General features: G+C 38.4%; 1 protein-coding gene across 4 annotated transcripts in view; it reads right to left on the bottom strand.

Moving 5' to 3' along the window:
* Positions 1–5,885: 5,885 nt before the first annotated feature.
* The window catches only part of LOC6496604 (broad-complex core protein isoforms 1/2/3/4/5), a 63,814-nt gene continuing 48,808 nt past the window's right edge, over positions 5,886–20,891 (bottom strand). Inside the window, exons 4-11 of one of the 4 annotated variants that reach the window (XM_044715605.1) lie at positions 19,972–20,043; positions 12,255–13,250; positions 11,920–12,058; positions 10,738–11,274; positions 10,026–10,667; positions 8,953–9,055; positions 8,696–8,879; positions 5,886–8,545 (exon numbers count right to left, since the gene is read on the bottom strand). In XM_044715605.1, the coding sequence (XP_044571540.1) occupies positions 8,246–8,545; positions 8,696–8,879; positions 8,953–9,055; positions 10,026–10,667; positions 10,738–11,274; positions 11,920–12,058; positions 12,255–13,250; positions 19,972–20,043 (2,973 nt within the window). In that variant the 3' untranslated portion in view covers positions 5,886–8,245. The remainder of the gene's footprint in view (positions 8,546–8,695; positions 8,880–8,952; positions 9,056–10,025; positions 10,668–10,737; positions 11,275–11,919; positions 12,059–12,254; positions 13,251–19,971; positions 20,044–20,891) is intronic. The other 3 variants (XM_044715606.1, XM_044715607.1, XM_032455667.2) reach the window with 3 other exon arrangements.

Below are 20,891 nucleotides of genomic sequence, written 5' to 3'. Positions count from 1 at the left end.
CAAACCCCTTTGAGCCAAGATCAACCAAAACATGTAAAATTAGGAAAGCTTTGAAGCTTGTAAGGAGCTTTCATTTCAAATCATTTATCTTATTATTCCCGAGTACTAGTAAGGTCTCCGAGAAATCATCCCTATCAACCCTATGAAATATTTGTGTGGACGATCTTCATTTGTATGTTCTCCTCCAGTTGGAATGTCACATTCGAGCTTTATATTGAATTAAAATTTTCAGATATGTAATTAATTCCTGTAATTCAGAATATTCTGAGAATATTTAAAATGTGTAACTTTGTATATATTTTTTTTATGAGAGAGGTTTTTTAAATTCAAGAGGTTTTTTTTTATTTGATTCATATGTTTATTAATAATTATAATTTTAAATATTAGATATTGGAACCCCTGTGGATTTTGTGTATGGCCAATTATGGCCATTAATGACCAATTTTTCCATGAATTCTCTAGAATTATGAGGTCCTGCATGGGTTTGCCACTTTTCAGTATTGCGCCAACTCTTTTAAAGTGATTCGAGTTTGGACACCTTTTTAGTAGCAGGTCCTATAATTGCAATACCCATAGTCATTTAAAAAAATTGCATTATATCTAATACATAATATCCAGTTTATATTGTACATAAAGCTCGAAAAATGACAACTTGAAAATTGCTATTTAATTGAATGCCTCAATGGAAAAATTTTTCAAGTGTACAAATCTGTTTGAGAATTTTGGTCAACGAATGGACTACGTCAACTTTTTTCATGTAGAACTCATTACCCCCAAGGAAAAATGGTTCTGCTACTTTCAAAACAAAGTTTTGAAACTTTCCAAAATTTCCAACAAATTAAAAATCTTATTCATTTTTTAATTTATGTAATTCACCAATGATTCCATTCATTTCAATGAAATTTCCTTTTTAACTCTATCAAAGCGCCAGAAAGTGGGCCACAAAATTCTTCTGATGCCCTTACTGTTACAAGAAGTCCTAAAAATGGGTGTAGCAAATAGAAGTAATGTAATGAATTTTATAATGCCAACATAAAATTAATGTGGCCATAAATTTTGGTATATTAGATTTAGTTAAATGCAGCCAAACTTTTTTTCCAGGAGCTGTATAAAAAGGCCTCAATCTTAACTCTTTTTTACTTCTCACTGAGCTTCGGCAGTGACCAGTCATTTTTTTCTAATTTATTAGATTTAATTTTTATTATTTTTCTAATATTTAAACTATTATTATTAAATAGTTTTCATCATTTCGTTTTATTAAAATATTTGTGAAAACAAATATAATTGGACATATTGTGGCACGTTGAACAGGTCCAGCAGAAAATGGTTAATACTTATTTAAATCTTTATTTCTCATTGAACTTTGACAATGAGCAGTCATAATTTGTTCAACCTATTTTCTGATATATTTTCATATTATCATTTTTATTTTGGTTCCTGATTTTTCATTTTTACATAAAATTTTTTAATTATTAAGCAGTCGCTATAGCAGGTTCTCTTGCAGCTTCTAAAGCAGTGACTTGGGCTCTGCTTCTCTTCTATATCCTGCTTCTCTGAGTCCTGCTATTTTTTTTGTCGGTTCTATTTTATACCTGAGTGAATATATTTTTTTTTAAATTTATATTTATATTCCCGTTATTTAACTATCATCTTACGACTATTATGTTATAAAAAAACTATACTTCACATATTTTACAAATTACATCATTTCCAATTATTTCGAAACACTTCTCGGGAAGGCTGTAGAACCATTTTCCCATTAAATTTCTTTGGAGAATATTTATTTAAGGCATGGCTTTTTTTTTTAAATAAATTAACAAATAATCAATTACGTTATGTTACTTAAATATGTTACTTCAGCTTGAACTCGTTTGTTTTTTTTTAAACCACAAATGAACACGTAAATCACTTAGACCACTAAGATTGAAAATTTTATATATTTACGTTACGTTACCCATATATACTTTTAATATGTATTTGAAATTCTAACATTTGAAAAATATATTGCATAAATACAAAATTTGGCATCAAATGGATAAAAAATAAGAAAACCTGCAAATTCCGAGGTCCAATTATTAGTTTTATGTGTTTTATAACTCAAACACTAAAATTAAACAATAAAATTGCCTATAATAAATTCAATAAAATTATTTCGAGTTTTCCTTTAAATCCAAAATTAAAACATATTATGATTTACTGATTTCAATAAGAAAATAAAAATCTTCCATAGGAAAATGTTTGGGGAAAAATCATAGAAGACCTATTTCAACTTTGGATAGAATTCCAAGAATAAGGTAATTGTTAGATACCATTTTTATACCCTTGCAGAGGGTATTATAATTTTGGTCAAAAGTGTGCATCGCAGTGAAGGAGACAACTCCGACCCTATAAAGTATATATATTCTTGATCAGGATCGCCTCCTGAGTTGATATGAGCATGTCCGTCTGTCTGTCTGTCGGTTTCTACGCAAACTACAGGCCGACAATTTCCAACTTTGTTTCCCTCCACGCATATTTTACCTGCTCCATAATCTTTAGGCTCCCCTGAACCAAAGTCCAGAACAAACATAGGTTCTACCACCCACAGTTTCCGCGGTACACCTAAGAGAAAAAATTTATCAAATTTTACCATAAATTGAATTATGTTGGCTGTTTAATGGCGATGACCATCATTGTTTCTAGTACATATCATTTTTCAAATGTATGTGTACCAACTAAAATTAAACAAGAAATGAAAGCTAACTTCGGGCGGAGCCGAAGTTGATATACCCTTTCAGTTCATTCACAGTCCGCTAGGTGGCGCCACACACCTTATATTATTAAATATATAGCGGATCGTATATAGTCGGCCGATCCTTATGAAATTTGGCAAATCAGATTATTTGGTCCAAAATAGAATCTGTACCAAGTCCTATCTTTCTAACTTAAAAAAACCCAAAGTTATGCCAATTTCAATCGTTTTATGACAGCTATAGGATATAGTCGGTCGATCCTTATGATATTTTGTACATATTTTGGTCAAATATAACATGTGTGGAAAATCCCAACCCTTTAACTTAAAAAACACCAAAGTTATGGCATTTCCGATCAATCAGTTATATGGCAGCTATAGGATATAGTCGACCGATCCCGGCCGTTCCGACTTATATACTACCTTTAAAGGAAAGAAGGGTGTGTGCAAAGTTTCAACTCGATAGCCCCAAAACCGTTATTAAACATCAGAATTTGGAGGTTTTCTGATTTTTTATCCATTTCATGCCAAATTTTGTATTTAGTCATTAGATTTTTCAAATATTAGAATTTTAAATACATATTAAATGTAAATATGGGTAACGTAACGTAAATATATAAAAAATTTTAATCTTAGTAGTCATAGTGATTTACGACGTGTTGATTTGTGGTTTAAAATAAAAACGAGTCCAAGCTGAAGTAACATATTTAAGTAACGTAACGTAATTGTTTATTTGTTAATTTATTTAAAAAAATAAGAGCCATGCCAAAAATAAATATTCACCAAAGAAATTTAATGGGAAAATGGTTTAACACTTTCCAAGAGAAGTGTCTCGAAATTATTGGAAAGGATGTAATTTGTAAAATATGTGAAGTATAGTTTTTTTTATAACATAATTTTTGTATGATGATAGTTAAATAAGAGGAATATGAATATAAAATGAAATAAACATATATTTATACCTGAATAAAATAGAAAATAAAATAGAACCCACAAAAAAAAAAAAATAGCAGGACTCAGAGAAGCTGGAAATATAAGAGAAGGAGAGCCCAAGTCAGTGCTTTAGAAGCTGCAAGAGAACCTGCTATAGCGACTGTTTAATAATTAAAAAATGTTATGTAAAAATGAAAAATCAGGAACCAAAATAAAAATGTTAACATGAAAATATATCAGAAAATAAGTTGAACAAATTATGACTGCTCTTTGTCAAAGTTCAATGAGAAATAAAGATTTAAATAAGTATTAACCATTTTCTGCTGGACCTGTTCAACGTGCCACAATATGTCCAAATATATTTGTTTTCTCAAATATTTAAATAAAATAAAATAATAATAACTATTTATTAATAATAGTCCATTATTAAAAAAATAATAAAAATTAAATCACATAAATTAGAAAAGAATGACTGGTCACTGCCGAAGCTCAGTGAAAAGTAAAAAAAAGTTAAGATTGAGGCCTTTTTATAGTGTGGAAAAAAAAGTTTGGCTGCATTTTCCCAATTCTAAAATAACAAAATCTTATTACCATGACCACATTAATTTTAGCTTGGCATGTAATGAATCGAGTGCTCATCGGGCGACTTTTCCTTTTTTCTATTTTCAATTTCTTATTTGGCTCAAAGATAAACCTAAGTGGGGCAGTTATAGGATACACAGTGGGTCGCAGCTTATTTTGTGCAGGTGAATAAAATATGTTATTGCCACAAAACTAATAGAGATATTTCAGAAATTTAAACGCAATATTTTCATTTGGGATATTACCAAATTTAATAACTAAAAAATAACTTTGTAAATATAAAAATTGCATACCAAAAAGCAAATTAACAGTCATTTTCAAGGCCGCAGCTTATTTCGTGCAGCATATTTATATTCCAAAAATATGAATTAATATAGATTGAATCGCAACGATCGATCGCTTCAAGAGCACCAAAGAGTGTCATTTTCGATCTTTCAGTTATATGGCAACTATAGGATATAGTCGACTGTTGGGCAAAATGGATTCTATAGTCCAAACCTAATAGGTCTAAAGTCCTTACCTCATCACTAAAAAATACAGAAGCAAGCTATTGGTTTTTTATATTGACTAAAGGGGTGATGTCTTATGACAACAAAAATATTACACAATTTCTTCTATTACATTTAAGTTATTCGTCAATGTGTTACTTTTTATTAATAACATTAAAACTAAATAAATACTTAAATTCCTTTTGATTCAAAACTTTACCATTCCCGCAAGGTCCAGGTATTATTTTTAGAGTCTAAATTTTAGAGACCCACTTTCTTCGTTAAATATTTTTTTTAAACAATTGAACTGAAAGGAGTTATTCGGAGGAGTTATAGCAACTCAGAGATATACACGTTGTGGAAGAGCACATTTGAAGATATTCTGGCAGATATCGGATACACAGACATCGTAGCATACTTATAAGAACTGCTTGCCGCTCGCCCTCTATCTCAAACCCTCTATTTATCAGTCGTAGAAAAAGACAGGCGGACATACTCCTGCTTAACTCAAGAGATGATTCTGATCAAGAATATATATTCTTTATTTCATTCTAAAAAATCTACATAGAGTCCAAACTTTTCATCTTAAAATACACAAATTCCGATCAATCAGTTAGATACAACTATGGGATATAGTCGACCAATTTTGGTCATTCTGACTTATATACTGAGTGAAAAGTTTAAAGACGATAGCTTTAAAACTTTAAGACGGCGATATTGACTTACATAACAACTCAGGAGGTGATCATGACGAAGAAAATATATAGACTTTATAGACACTGAGTTGCACAGTTTTGACCAAAGATATAATATCCATAGCAAAGTTATAAATAGACCTTGTCCCCCTAAAATAGATCTATAAAAACAAATATCGATGGCTTTATATTATTTAATAATTTTTATTTATAGTACCTCACTTTAAAAATTACGTTATACCAATATTACATTTAATGTTTGTTTATTACATGGGTTTTCGCTATTTTCCGGATGTTACATAGATTGTTTCTCTGTGTGTATGGGGTAATTCATCGTCTCGGGTTTTACATATACGGTTTATAATAGATATTTTTTGCTGTATACGCATATTTGATAATCCAAAATGTGCTATAATATTGTGTGGTTAAAGGTTACTCTTACACATTTAGTTTAGCTTAAAATTGTATATGTAATATTATTTTTACGCTTCTGTGAAATCGCCTTCGTTATTTCCACCGATTTGTTTTTTTTTTTTTATCATATTTTCCACTCTAAGCTGGTTGGGTTCATTTTTTAATTGCTCTGGCGACAATTTTAACAAAGTTATTATGATATTTTCGTTTTATTGTTGATTTAACTCTTGTAGATGCTAATTCGTAGGTTTTAATTAATTTACAATGATATACAGTTTCGCTATAAAACATAATGAATCCAACTAAAAATAATAGGAATAGAATTAAATTATGTTGAGTTTAAGGTAAGCATATTGCATTCAGTTCTACGGGTCTATAACGCTAAAATAAATTAATTTGAAACATTTGATTTTTGTAAATTTCTTCAGATACTTTCCGTCCCCTGCTACCTCGGCTAACAATTAAAAAGAGAAGCTATATTCAAATGTATTTACAACAAATTTAATATTATTTCCTCGGACACGTGTAGTTGAGATGAAACCAAAAAATAGTTGAAGTTACTTCAGATGGGTGTTTACACTTGATCCGATGGCCGGATCCTAATTATATAGATTCGCTACGCTAGTGGAAGCTATTATACATTTGTATTTAAATTTCGTTTTTCTTTCCATAATCCATTTCCAAATTCAAAATATTTAATTTCTTTCTCCGACATAGATACAATTTTTTGATAATTTTTTTTGTTTGTTTTTTTTTTTTTTGGGAATCTAGAACTGTTTCAAAGTATTTTGCAAATATTGTAATTACTTAAATTTGATTTTCCCCATTTCTTTTTTGTTTGTAATTTACTAATATTTAAGAAAATTGTACAGGTTTTTATGTATCCATCTATATACGTGTGTGTATTTATTGGGTTTTGCTTTTCTTACATATGTTCTAAATCTTTGTTTTGAATGCGATTTCGGAAGGACAATATTTTAGTGCTTAACATTAACAACGTTTGCGGTGCCTTTTGCCAACTTGGGCTGCTTCTGTTCCGGGTTGTCTCTCTGGTTTTATCAAAAATACATTTTATTCCATGTGTTTCCTTTCCATCAAATCTACACTTATGCATTGGCTACAATTACTCCTTAATTCAGTTGAAAAATCAAATCAAACGATAGTTAGTTGCTTCAGGGCGCTTTCAGTTAAATTCAAATAACTCTTGTATCTCTGGTTATGTCTAATTTCTAATGATTTTAATAGCTAGGACCTTGATAATTTGGTTTAATTCTACTTTTAAGGTATTCTCCCGTTCCTCCTATCTCCTCCTCTATGTTCAAACAGTATGTTATAAAGATTATAAAGCATTTGATTCATGTATGGGTTGGTTGCTTCCTTCTTAAATGTTCGTACGTGTTACAATTTTGGGCTTTTTACAGTTTTAGGCGCACTTTCAGTCTCACACTAAACGACACTAAAAATTTAGTTTAGAAGAGGCGAAGGAAAACTAGAATTCAATGTTCGGCGAAGGATCGCAAGTCAAGGGATTACAACTATTTAAATATATATATATATATATTTATAAATTATATATGTATGTCCATCGATAACAAAGTGCTGCTTAAAACTGCGAGCCCAAAACTTAATTCAAAAACTTTCGAGCCTAGGCAAAGCAAAAATTCATTTTTTCTCCTACAGGTCTAAGGTATGTGTATGTGTGTGAGTGTGTGTGGGTGTGTGTGGTTGTGTATCCTTCTCTCCTATTTACTGTTCTTTTCGCTTACGTGGCTAAAAACAAAGGACTTTGAAAACCTATACCTAATATATCTAAGTTTCGTATAATGTAGATAAAGCATATTTCTCTCGGTTTAAATATTTACATTTTATACACATCTCGACTGTGTAATTAATGTCCTTTTTTCTCTAGTGTAACCTTTGTGGTTGCTTCGGTTTTTTTACGTTTTTTAACGCAATGATTTCCTCTTTTTTGTCAACAACTGACTCTCTACTCTCTAACTGACTGACTACTCCTGCTTGGACAACAGCAAATGAAATCGGCGCAGCTGGCGCTTCCAATGCTTGCAATTAAATCTAAACTTGATGTCCTTGGGCCTGGCCACACCGGCGATCGCTTCCAGATCCTCCTCCTCCTGCTCCTCTTCCTCCTCTTGGTGGACCCGCTCTCAACGCTTCTGCTTGCCGGCTTTCTTGCGCTTGCTGGTGCCGGTGGCCGCCGTCGGGGCAGACACCGCCGGTGGTGGGGCAACGTTACTGGATGGACCTGCGCTCACCAGCGCCGAGATGCTGGCAAAGGGCGTGCTGCTGACGCCACTAGTACTAGGTCCACCTCCTCCCCCTGCTCCGCCAGATCCCCCACCACCTGCAGTGCTGCCCATTAGTGCTGCAGCATGCAGTGATTCTCAACTACGCTCCGGCGTTCCGTGGTGCTGATAGATCTGCTGGAGCTGCTGCTGCTGCTGGCTGTGCACCACCTGGCTGCTCGATGTCACCACATCCTGTTGCATGTGCTGCGGATGGTGTCCCGGGTGGGGCGACTGCTGCTGCTGCTGCTGTTGCATGTGGACCACGTGCTGCTGCTGCATGTGCTGCGGCGTCGGTGGTCCTTGGGGAGTGCTGTGGTGCTGCGGCGTGCTGTGATGCTGCGGCGTTGGCGGATGCGGCGACGGACTGTACGGGAACTGTTGCTGCAACATATGCAACTTTGCATAAATAAATTGATTATCTAGGTTAGTCAAAGCTGGCATTTGTGTGTGTTCTTGTGTGTTTAAGCTGGAAGTGTGTGTGTCTGTGCTTGTTTTTGTGCTTCTAGCTCTCCGGCTGGGCCTCTAGCCCTGGCCTATAATACGTACCGAATTCTCCTGGCTGTGCTCGATAATCTCAATGCTGCCGGTGGTGTTGCCCGAGGTGTTGAGCAGCGCCACGCCACTCGTGTTGGCCACCACGTCGTACTTGCCGCGCTTGAAGCGTCCATAGAGCGAGCTGTAGGGCAGGTTGTAGTGAATGGCCGCCTGGTTGATGGACATTTGGCCAACGCTGCGGGGGATTGATACATTTCGGTTAAAGACTCTACCCACACAAAAAGAGGCAAGTTCAAACAAACACTCACCGCACTGAGTTCAGGGCCTCGTTCATGGCATCCTCGGACCAGGGTGTGGGGTTCGAGCGCGACAGCTCGATGCCCTCCCGCTTGCAGCGTCCGTAAAGTGTTCCTTTTGTTGGGGATGGGAGTGAGAACAAGGTATTAGTGTTATGTCCATTTAAGTTTAGATAAATGGCTCTCTATAAATGCCAAAGAATCCTTGAGAACCTTGGCATAGGAAGGCCGCATCATTAAATTAGTTTACATTCTATTTGAAAAATAGTTCTGTTTTTTTAGAAATTATAGAACAATTACATTTTAAGAATTATGGATTTTAGCTTTAAGGATAAGTTTCTTTACTTCATTCCATAGGTTTACAAAGAACCTGGTTACTTTATTTATAAAGTTATTAGTTTTCAGAAGCCAAGCTCATGCTTCTCGCTTTCATATTTATTTTTTAAAGTTTTTAAATACTATACATATTTTATATGTAATTGGTGGGCTACAAGATACAGGCAAGTTTGACCAAAAACTTTAAAAAATTGTGAAGAACTATGGAAAATGAAGATTTCTAGAGCTGACCAGGTTAACCCAAATACTAATTCTTGAGTTTGATTTTAAAAATCCCAAAATAATCATTATTTTCTCAGTAAAGTTTCTGATTTTTATTCAGTTTTATCTAACTTTTAGTGGTACCGGAACGAAAAAATCATGAAGTCAATTTGTATCTGTACTTGGTCTAAGGAGATATGTAATTAAATATCTAAAATATTCAATAAATAGACCGCATTCTTGTATTTAGTGATATTTCTGAGCGAAAAAAAATGATTGTTTGATTTTTTTTTTCTCAAAGAATAATGATTATTTTCTGAGAGAAAAAATAAAAATTATTAAATAATCACTATTTGGTGAGTTTTAAAAGGAAAATCATGACAAATGACTTTGAATACAAGTTCCCTTCTAAAATTCTAAACATCTGGAAAAAGTGAATGAAACCAACAACTCGTCAAGAACATTGCAACGATGAAGAATGGCTGGGAGAATTACGGAAAGGTATGGTATTTTCAGACCACTACCGATTGGATTCCCGGGCGACTCACCTGTGGGTATGCCAAACTCAGCACTGGCTTTCTGGACCGATGTATTTCCCGCCCGTATCGCCTCCAAGGCGCGCTCCAGATCATCGGGCGTCCACGTGGTTGGGGCGGCATTGAAGGGAGCCGCCAGGCGGATGCCCTCCCGCCGGGCGATCTTGTAGAGCGTCGAGGATGGGATGCCGAACGCCTTGGACGCTTTGTTCGCGGATATCTGACCCGAACGCAGCGCCTCCAATGCATTCTGCAGTGCATCCTCGTTCCAGGACTTGGTGCCGCCCTCCTTCTTGGGCGTTTCGATGCCCAGCCGATGAGCACGTTGCCACAATGTGGTCGATGGGATGCCATAAATGGCGGACGCTTTCGTCAGGCTCATGTTTTGGTTCTTTAATGCATCTAAAGCTGAATTCATATCATCTTGTGTCCAAGCTTTGGGACCATTAAACTGACCTTTCTCGCCAGAGCCAGAGCCAGCACCACCACCCATGCCCCCACCGCCACCAGCACCGCCGGGCCCCGGCCCGCACACGCTGCCCCCCAGACCACCGTGCTGCTGATCCAAGTTCGTGTAGTGCGGCTCCTTTTGATCGTGCGGCGAGCCGTTGGCGATCATCATTGAGTCCTCGCTCGTGTCCGAGTTGTACATGTCTGCGGATCAGAATCGGAAAGGATTATGGTTAGAATATAGTTCAAATCGAATTGGATGTCAAAGACTCACCCATGTGCCCCGTGGACATCATGTTGACAATCTCTGGCGTTATGATCATGCCCGGCTCGTGCTTTATCTGGCTCGGGTCGATCTCCATGACGGTGGCGCCACCGATATCGCCGTGCGACACATGTCCCCCATGCTGGCCGTGCACTCCGGCCGCTGCTGCTGCTGCCGCTGCGGCCGCCGCTGCTGCCTGTTGCTGTTGCTGGTGGTGCTGCTGCTGTTGCTGCTGCAACTGGGCCTGGCTCTGGGCCAGCAGCTGCTGGGCATGGAGGTGCTGCTGCTGCTGTTGCTGTTGTTGCTGCTGCTGCTGTTGCTGCTGCTGCTGGGCCTGGTGATGGGCGTGTTGCTGCTGGGCCTGGTTGAGGGCATGCTGCTGGGCAGCGGCCAGGTGCTTGGCCTCGATCACCTCGCTCTTGATGTGCACCAGGTTGGAGTTGCTTTCGTCGCCGTGGTGGTGCGAGATGGAGTGCATGGGGGACTGATCGAGCCGGTGGATCTGCTGGGCCAGGTGATTGTCTATATCGAGCGGTTCGGTGGGGTCTAAATGAGTAAGAAATAAAATTCATAAGTTGAGGGTTTAAAGTTTAATTTAAAGTGTATATAAGATAATGTATAAAAGATAGTTATTAAGAAGAATATGTTGTTCTTCCAAACCTTTCTTTTTTAATAAAATGTTTTTAATTATGTAAATCATAATAAATAATCCTCTTTTTATTTTATTTTTATTTTTTAAACTGATTTTATTCATACCCTGTACTCGTATTCCTGCAGGAGTATCGGGTATCTTATTGTGAAAAAACTCAACTATGGCCACACTTTCTTCTTTAATACTAAAAAAATACTAAAAAATAAGCTTTGTTCTTTATCTTCTATTATTCTATAACAGGTTGCTTTAGTCTTATATATTTATATCTAATAATATCATATCTCAAGCTAAAGCTTCCTAAACTATGATTATATTTCATCCAAAACTTAGAAAATATATTTCTTTTAGGATCTGCAAGACATATTGAGTCTATTATTTATGTTTTAAGTAGTATTTTCTTAAAAAAAGTCTATAGATTCCAAAATGAGTATATCTTACGAGTTCCTTCCCTTATCCCTACCCTATAACCTTTTATTTAAACCTCTCAGAAACCCCCAAAAATTAAATCCCAATTGGTAGCTACACTACCAATTACTCACTTGATAGATCGCGTGTGTCCGTACTGGGATTGCAGGACAGATCGACATGTTCCGTGACGGTGACTGGGGTGGCGGATGGTGCTGGTGGCTCGGGTGTGAAGTCCAGGAATCCCATGGACACGCCCAACAGGCCGCCGTTCTGCAGCCGGATAGAAATGCATTTCGAGGGGAGAGAGAAGCGGAATGTTTGGTTAGCAAGTGATTAGTGATCCCCGATAAACGGGGATTAGGTATAGACTAGTCTGAAGACTAACTAACTGAGAGAGTACTAGGTATGGATGCCAACCCCTCTCGATTGAAATTTTTTTCGTATCCAACTAACGAAGTCAACTTACCATGCCCATGCCTAAACTAGTCATATTTTTTGTATCTTTTCCGTCGCGCGCTACTACAATTTGTGTGACGATGGCTTGGCCGGAGGATGTGACGCCGCTCACGCCCGCAGCATTGTTCGAGGCGCCGCCGGATGAATTCGATGCCGGCGAGGCCACCGACTGTTCCGTCTTACAGATCTTGTTCGGCTTGTTCTCGTGCTCGTGGTCGTTGTCGTGGTCGTGCGAGTGTGGATGCGAATGCGAGTGGGAGTGGGCGTGGGCGTGGGAGTGTTCGTGGTCGTGTCCGTGCGGATGTCCGCCGTGCTGCTGGTGTCCGTGATCGTGATCGTTCTCGGTGTCCGATTCGTCACCGTTCCCGGCTGCTCCCACTGGTATGTAGTTGCCGTCGGACGTCTGCTGTAGACTGACAATGGAGGCCTGGTTCTGGCCCTGAATGAGAATCGTTTGCGAGTGGTGGTGTGCCGGCTGTGGTTGCTGTTGCGACGAGCCACTCGATCCCGCTCCGGAACTGCTTCCGCCGGGTGGCAGCTGCAAGTCGGGTGACTTGGAACGCTTTAGCCGCGACTTGCGGGGCGTGGGCTGCAGGCCCGATGCTGACTGTCCGCCGGCAGAGCTGCCACTGCTGGCCGTGGAGCTTAGGAGTTGTCCGGCTAGGGGGACGGCACCACCGCTACTCACTCCGTGTTGCGTCAACAGGCCGCCACTCAGTTGCTGTTGTTGCTGCTGCTGGGCATGCACCTGCTGCTGTTGCTGCTGCTGATGCTGCTCCTGGAGCTGAGCCTGCTGCTGCTGTTGCTGTTGCTGCTGCTGCTGTTCGAGGGATGGCGAGGGTGCCCCGGGAACAATGGTGGCATTCACTATGTTGCCCACAACCGCCTGCTGGATGTTCTCCGACAGAGTTATCGTCGCTGTGGCCGCGTCGTTCAGGTCATCGGCGTTCTCGGCTGTCTCGCAGAGTCCTTTGATTTTCAGCTGCTCGGCGGTGCGCAAGAGGCCCTGCAAGGAGTCAAGGAAAAGGTCGGGAATTAGTCAAATTTATTCATTTTTTCATACAAGATGTCCTGATTCTCCCCTAAGCACTTCCCCTGACAGTTCACACGTTTTCAATATAGAATTGTCCATTTTGATTGAAAAATTGCCTATTTGTTGGAGATGAAAGAGTTCCAAGGACCACGCCCAGGACACAGACACCCAGGAGAATACAAAGCAGAGCTTAGGTGATGGACACTTTCGTATTATGCCTTTGTGTGTGTGTTTTTTTCGGGGCGACTGTTTGTCGTCCTATTCTGAAGCTGTTCTGTGACAGTCATTACGGCGTCGCTTGTCTTGGCAGGGCCACCAGTGACCAGTGACCACCAAAGGGCCGAGGCCCAACCCTTCCCGGCCAGCAACACTTTCGCCATCAGCAGCAGCGACTACGCCCACTGGTACACGGTGGAAAAAGGTCTTAGGCTCTTAGAACTTTAAAATAGTTTTTATTTTAGAACTCCCTACTAAAGATGGTCTTTATAGTTATTCTTAAAAAGAAAAAGACTATTTTTTAACCACTTTTTGGTTGACATTTTTTTGCCGTGCACCTTCTCGTAGCCCCCAGCCCATAGCCCCCTCTTGAAGGCCCTCCCCGCTGCAGTTGGCAGTCGCCGCAGCAATTGGACAGACAAATATTTACTTCAGAAGTTCTTCTTTCTTTTAAGCAGTGCGCAGTGCCAGCCCTCGCTCCCTCCCAGCCCTCCACCGTCCTCTGCTATACATATACATATATTTTTTTCCATGCTTCGCATTTTAAATTAAAAATACGGAAAAAAATACTACGGCTCACGCACACTCCGGTGGACGCTGTGTCCGGAGGAGAAGGAGGAGATGCTGAAGAAAAAATTCTTATTACCGCCTGGCTGGCAAATGGAAAGGGGATTGGTTTGGAGAGGGGATGGGATGGGTGGGTGGTGGACGGTTGGGTGGTTGGGTGGTTGGCCTGAGCCCCGGGTCTCCTGGCGAAACAGAAAAGAAATTAAGGCAAAAATTGAGTAGGTTGAAATTTGTGTACCCGTTCCTTCGGTTCGTTCAAGCCGCAAAGAAATGTCACCCCCCCTCCCCCCCTTGATTCCCAGCCACACCCCCTTGGGTCTTCGTCCAGTTGTGTGTTTTAAAAAAAAATCTTTTCTTCTTCGACAGGAGGAGGGGTCCAGCAGATGAAGAATCCTTCGAATAAATGAAAGAAAAATTTTTTTCCTCCTGTAGATGCAAATGGCAGGCGCCGGAAACGGAACTGCAAAGGGGCAGGAGATGAGGGGCTGGTGGGGGGGTGTGTCAAGAAAGGATGCATGATTGCTTGAGCTATGTATGTGTGTGGGTGTGGGTGTGGGAGGATTTCGGACCATGGACTGTGGTCGCTGCCGCCACTCTGCTCTGCTCATCAACGCCGCCAAGACTTTCTTTCCACCCCGCCTTCGTCCTTTTTCCCCCCTCTACCCTCCTCCTCTGCTCCTCCTCCTATTTATTTATTTAAGTTCAAAAGAAGGAAAAAGTACATAACAAATTTACGCAACTTTTTTGCAGCGTTTCTTGGCCCTTGCCGCCGCACACTTTATTAAAACCAACAAGAAGAAAATAAAAAAAAGGGCCAAGAAATTAAGAAGCAGCGCCAAAGAGTTCGGCTCAGAAATTTAAATAAATTGTGGGCACAAGTGGGCGGAGCAGGGACAGGGGCAGGGACAGAGGGCTGGGGCACGAACCCAAGGCGACCCGATCCCGAACCCAATCCTTCTTGGCACATTTTTTTTCCAAGGCTCTGCTCCTGCTCCTGCCACTGCCACCGCCTCTGCTTTTTTTTTCTCATCTTGTTCGGTGCAGAATTTTTCCTTGTTTTTAATTACGACAACGAGAGAGAGAACACAGGACGCTCTAATGGCCGTGAGGGTCTCACCCGGAGTTCGGACTCTGGTCTCAGGACTGCTCCGGACTGTCCGGGGTCTTATGTAAAACAATACATATAGGATATAGGAGGACGGCGGAAAAAAGGCTGCGTGGCCAAGTCCAGCCAGGAAGTTGAAGAAAAAATTGGCATTGGGCTTTGCACACACACACCTACACACCTACACACACACACTAGCCAGGTCTATGTATGGAAGCCGAAAAAAGAGCTGGGAAAAAAGAATCCAAGGAAACGGCAGAAGAAAAATCAGTGCCACCCACCCCCTTGTGAACTGGTTTTGATAATCTCCCACTGCAGATTCCAATTAAAAACTCTTCATGTGCTAAAGTCAAATCAAAGAGAAACCAAAGAGAGAGAGAGGAGAAAGACTGGAGAAGCTTCTTCTCCAGCCAATTCCCATTCCTATTGAAATTCTAACGCAATTAGTGCATGAAAATAAAGCGCCAATGCTGCGTATGAGTGATATATAGCTTAAGCGGCACAGGTCCAGGTCCAGGACTCTGGTCCAGTCTCTTGTCGTCGGGCCAGTTGGGCATAATTGAAAAGCTGCTCTCTCAGCTGACAACAACAGTAGCAACAGGACAACAAAAAACCAGATGAAAAGCTAAAAAAAATGAGCTATCAAATGGTTGGTAAAGAAAAATAGCACAAGGGGGTAGCGACAGGGGCAGAGACAGGAGGCGAAATGCAAAAAGGCACAAGCCACGTTGATCAAAGAGGCAAAATCCGTCTTAACCATAAACGAACAGGCTCCGATAGGCATCAATGCGACCATGAATGCACAAAAGACGTTGTCTAAGAATCAATTAAAGCTTGCCATCAATGGCATTACGCTCTGTAGTTCACACAAAATTTCATGATAGATTCTATGATTTTACACCTTTTTAAGGGTCTTGAATATTAAAGGGTGTACTACGCTTATTATGATTAGGGATAGGGTGTAGTTGACTTCCTGAAGAACACATTTAGGGCCTAAAATATTAAAGATATTTTACTAACTCATAGTTACAATATCATAGTATACAACTCATAGTTTTCAATTTAGTTCAATTTCATAGAACACCTTAATATTTTATTCTTTTATAATACTCTCCCGGTACTCTTCCGTTTCCCTTTACCATTTTGTTGGCCTAGAACTCTACACTAATTGCTTTTTTTTCCAATATATACTTATAATTTACACCTTTTAATCTTGACTACTATACCTCATACTCTTCTTAAGCATATTTTTTAGCCATTTAATAAAGTAATTTCTCTCTTCTCTTTAAGAATTAAAAGAGTTACATTAAAAGTTAAAACTCTTTTAATTTCAATATACAATACCTGGTACTCCTCTGTTAACCTTTAACATTTTTTTCGCCTAGAATTATAGAATTATCTCTCTTATTTCAAAGAGTTGCAATATTTCCTTCAAAGAATGCCTTTTATATTGACTGTGCAATACCCGGTACTGATGTTTTCCCCTTAACAATTATTTAAAGCATGAACTCCACTATTATCTCCCTTCTTTTTAAGAATTTAGAGAGTTGCAATATATATCTCAAAATAAAAATTATTTTATATTGAATATTTAAAATACCCGGTAAATCTCTGTTAAACTCCTCCATTTTTTAGCCTTGAGTTATAGGATTATCTCTTTATCTTTAAATATTTTAAGAGTTTCGATACATTTCCTTTAAATTAATATACAATACCATACCCGGTACTCTTCAGTATCCCTCCTCCACAAAATCTATCATTACCAAATTATAAAACGAAAAAATCTCTTTGATTTTTGACTAATGTTAGAATAATATCTAATCACAAAATAGGGATTAAAAACCCCTGAAAGCACTTCTTCCCACACCACCTTCCAGCCACCAGTCTGAGCCATTTTGAATGTCCTTTAACTAGTTACCCCCCGTAATAGGCTTTTTTCCAGTTTTTTCTTTGAAGAAAACACTTTTTCTCGGAATAACGCCTTTCTATTATGCATCCCCGAATTCCGGCATCAAACAATCTCGATGGGAGGACACTTAAGCCCTTACTTCCGATGGCGTCTTCAGCGTCTCAGGTACAGTCTCAGTAAGAGATCCTAGCCAAACATGGGCATGTCCTGGCGGAACAACAGCAAAATACAAAAAAAAAAGCCAAGAGGAAAATCGATAATTACTAATGTAACTAAATACAATTAAAAGCACAACCAAAAAAAAAAAAAAAAGAGGGAAAAAATGGCACACAAAAGGGAAAATCGCGGCTGCCTCATACAGAGACAAATGAGCGGAAGGAAGAACAACAACGAGGATGGGAGGATGGGTGAGGATGGAAGTGAAAAATACAAGGGAAAAATCGGGAAAAAAATGCGCTTACTTACAGCCCAGTTGGCAAATGGGCAACCCAGGATGCTACCCAATCCCATGCCCCTGGATGGGTCCTGCTATCAAAGACAATGGCGGGCGGTCCATTCAAGGGTTTAAAATTTCACCATTTGCATTTTTTTGAAAATTTTTTTTTTTTTGCCTCGAATCCTGTAGAAACCCATGCCCAGTAATTTCATTTCATTTACCATTTTTTATTTCTATCCTTATCTGGGTCCTTATTATTTCTTCCCTTTCCAGTTTTTTGGTTTTTTTTTTTTTTTTTTTGGTTGCATTTGTCACTGAAGTGAAGTATAATTTTTTGGGAGTCGAATCGCAGCTTGATTAAATGCCCATTGAAGATGAACGACTTTCCTTTTTTTTTTTTTTGATATTTTGGATCTGGCAAGAGGCAGATTACAAGGCGAAGGAGGCATCGCAGCTGGATTGTAACTGAATCTGAAGTACATGTCACAATTTGTCTATATCGAAGGGAGCTACAGATTCGCCCACGCCCAAGGGTTGAAGTTTCTTTTTTTTTTTTTTTTTGATTTTGAAGCGTCGACGTCGAGAAGCAAAATAATTGCATGCAAATGAGCCACTGACGTGCCGCACGGAAATCTACATAATCCGACCAATGCCGATCCGGCAGAGGTGGTGGTATCTGGGAAGCATCCCGGGATATATAGGGAAATCTTGCATGGATTTGCATTTTGACACGTTTCCTGCTACAAAGTAGGATTTCAGTCCACACCGATGAGTCAATAAGGGCTGAAAAGTTTGCCCTTCTTAGGCGATTAATAGGCAGTTTTACTCTTAAATTAGTTTCCATTATTTGGAAGTTAATATTCAAGAGTTTTTTTTTATTCCAAGATATAGTAAAGGAATATATAACTATCATAGAAAAAAGAATTGAGGAAGAATCATAACAATTTCACATAAAATTCTGTATTTGCTTAGATACCATCTCAAGCACTACCTTCTAAAAATATAAAAATTCAATGTCATTGATTAATTTATTGCAGTTAATCAACATATAAATATTCAATATTTCCTAGAAGTTATTCTAAAAAATTGTTTTTCTTTAGACCAAAACTTAGAAGTTCTCTAAGAGAAAAGTCGTTCTACAATTTTGATAATTCTATAATTTCTTTAAGAACCTGAGATAAGCTGTTTCCTTATCCAATTTACATCCAAATTACACCAAACTATAACTAAATTTGCATCCTAGCACAGTACCAGTTTTGAACCAAGGGACGCTGCTGCATAACGTACGACCGGAACCAATATTATACAGTTCAAGATCCGAAGGGGAAATTATATGATTTTTATTGACAAATTTGAGAGTAAAATTCTTACGAAGATAAAGAAATTGTGTTAAAAACCATTGAGAAGTAAATCCTAATAATAATTAAGAATTATGAAATATATACGTTAGTTCACCTACAAAAAAAAATAAAATTTGGAGGGAGTATTACAACTAAAATACAAATTTAATAATCATAAGCCTTCGAAAAGCCTCCACGGCGAGGCTTCTTGAAACTCTCTGAGTAGATAGATGTATTTTGGGGTCCTTTGTGCGGAAAAGATTATAGAAAGTATCCGCAATTGATATAAAAAATTGATGAAAACTGTTCCCCCCCTAATTTTTAATAATAATGCATCATAATCATAATCTCAAACCCTTAAGGGGGCAGGATGGTTTGAGACTTCAAAAAAATTTTTTTTTCAGAAATTTTTTATATAATAGAACATTATCTTAGGAATATCCTGTGAAAGTTTCATGTCGATCGGACTAAAACTTGCTGAGATACCGATTTTCTAGTTTTTTTCTCTCCATATACTTTCCATTGCTTTTAAAACTTTAGACGCGTTTTTCTCAAAACAACTTTTTCAAGTCGGTGCGTAACGTAACTCAAAAAGTAATGCTCGGATCTTAATAAAATTTTGTACACATCTTTAATACAATAAATACTTGCGGATGAACGAACGCTTTTTTTTTTTTTTTTAATTTTTTTTACTTTTTTTAGGGGCAAAAATGGGCGGATTTTTATGTAAAAATGGCACTTTTGACTTTGAAACCGCGCCAAAAATCCAAAATTGCATATTTTTCAAAATGGTTTCGTTCATCCGCACAAAAAACAAATATTTTAAGTAAATCAATTCAATTTTTTGATTTTAGATAACACTGTAAGGCCAGACTTTACGCACCGCAAGAGACCAATTTTTTGAAACGACTCCGGCCGACTGCCGTCACGGAATAAATAATAATTATTTCTTAATAAAAAATATTCTTAAATACTCTACAAATATAGCCATTTATCGTGTAAAAAAATTGGATCATTTCGTTCACTCAGAAATGAGAAAAAAAATCGCAAAAATGTGCTTTTTTTCAGCCCCTGAAACCATCCTGCCCCCTTAACACCCTAAGTCACCACCACTCACTAACAAGAAATTGTGTTTCAAAAGCCACGTCTTGGACCTGGACGGTAGTTTTCGTTTCGAATCGTTCGATATTTACCTGCAACGAAAAAAAAAGAGAAAATTTGCAAATTAGTAAAATGTATAATTAGGTTCGTAAAAATTATAAAATATTTATAAAGCTTAGAGACGGCAGATGAAGACGGTAATAATATTTAAAGAATACGAAATGCCACACGGATGCCCATGCCCCCGGAGTTGACGTGGAGAAGGGGAAATCGATGAAGAAGACTAGGAAGGGGAAACTTTTCGAAAGCGAAACCAAACCAGTTGGGGCCGCCGCTTCAGCTGATGGTTGAGTTGCTGCCTGATCATCAATATGGAAACAAAATGGAGTTCCAGCCACAAGCAAAAGAGTTAACAACTTTGACTAATTGCCTCCGCGACCAGCGGCCAGCGATAGATCCGAAAGATACTTGCAACAAAGCAAACAAATTGCCAATAATTACGGGAAAATGTTTGCTGAGAAATCAATGTGAATTTTCAACTAGAATTTCGCTGAGATTTGCGATTTTAAAGAGCAACTTCCATTCACAGAAACTCTCATGCCAACAAAAACAAAAACAGAAGGGGGGGATGGATGAGTGGAAATAAAAGAAAATTGGTGAGCAAGTAAATTACGAAATTGCTGATTGGAATACACTAGAAACACAAAGGTGTTAAAATGAGACAGCAGCACCAAGGGAGTGAGTGACCAGCAAAACAAATAAAAAAAAAAACTCACAAAAGAGAAAGAAAATCAAATATTCGCTAGCTACAAAGGTTTATTGAACTTTTTTCGACGTTTCGTTGGCTCTTATTATGGCTCCATTATAGAGATGTTGTTATTGTCGTTATTGTATTGTGTTGTTTTTGGTTGGGTAAGGTGTGCGCCAAAGTTATAAAATC

The sequence above is a fragment of the Drosophila ananassae genome, chromosome 3L (genome assembly GCF_017639315.1).
Source record: "Drosophila ananassae strain 14024-0371.13 chromosome 3L, ASM1763931v2, whole genome shotgun sequence".
Lineage (NCBI taxonomy): Eukaryota > Metazoa > Arthropoda > Insecta > Diptera > Drosophilidae > Drosophila > Drosophila ananassae.
The sequence above is the reverse complement of the archived record's forward strand: the minus strand, read 5'-3'. Positions and strand labels throughout refer to the sequence as shown.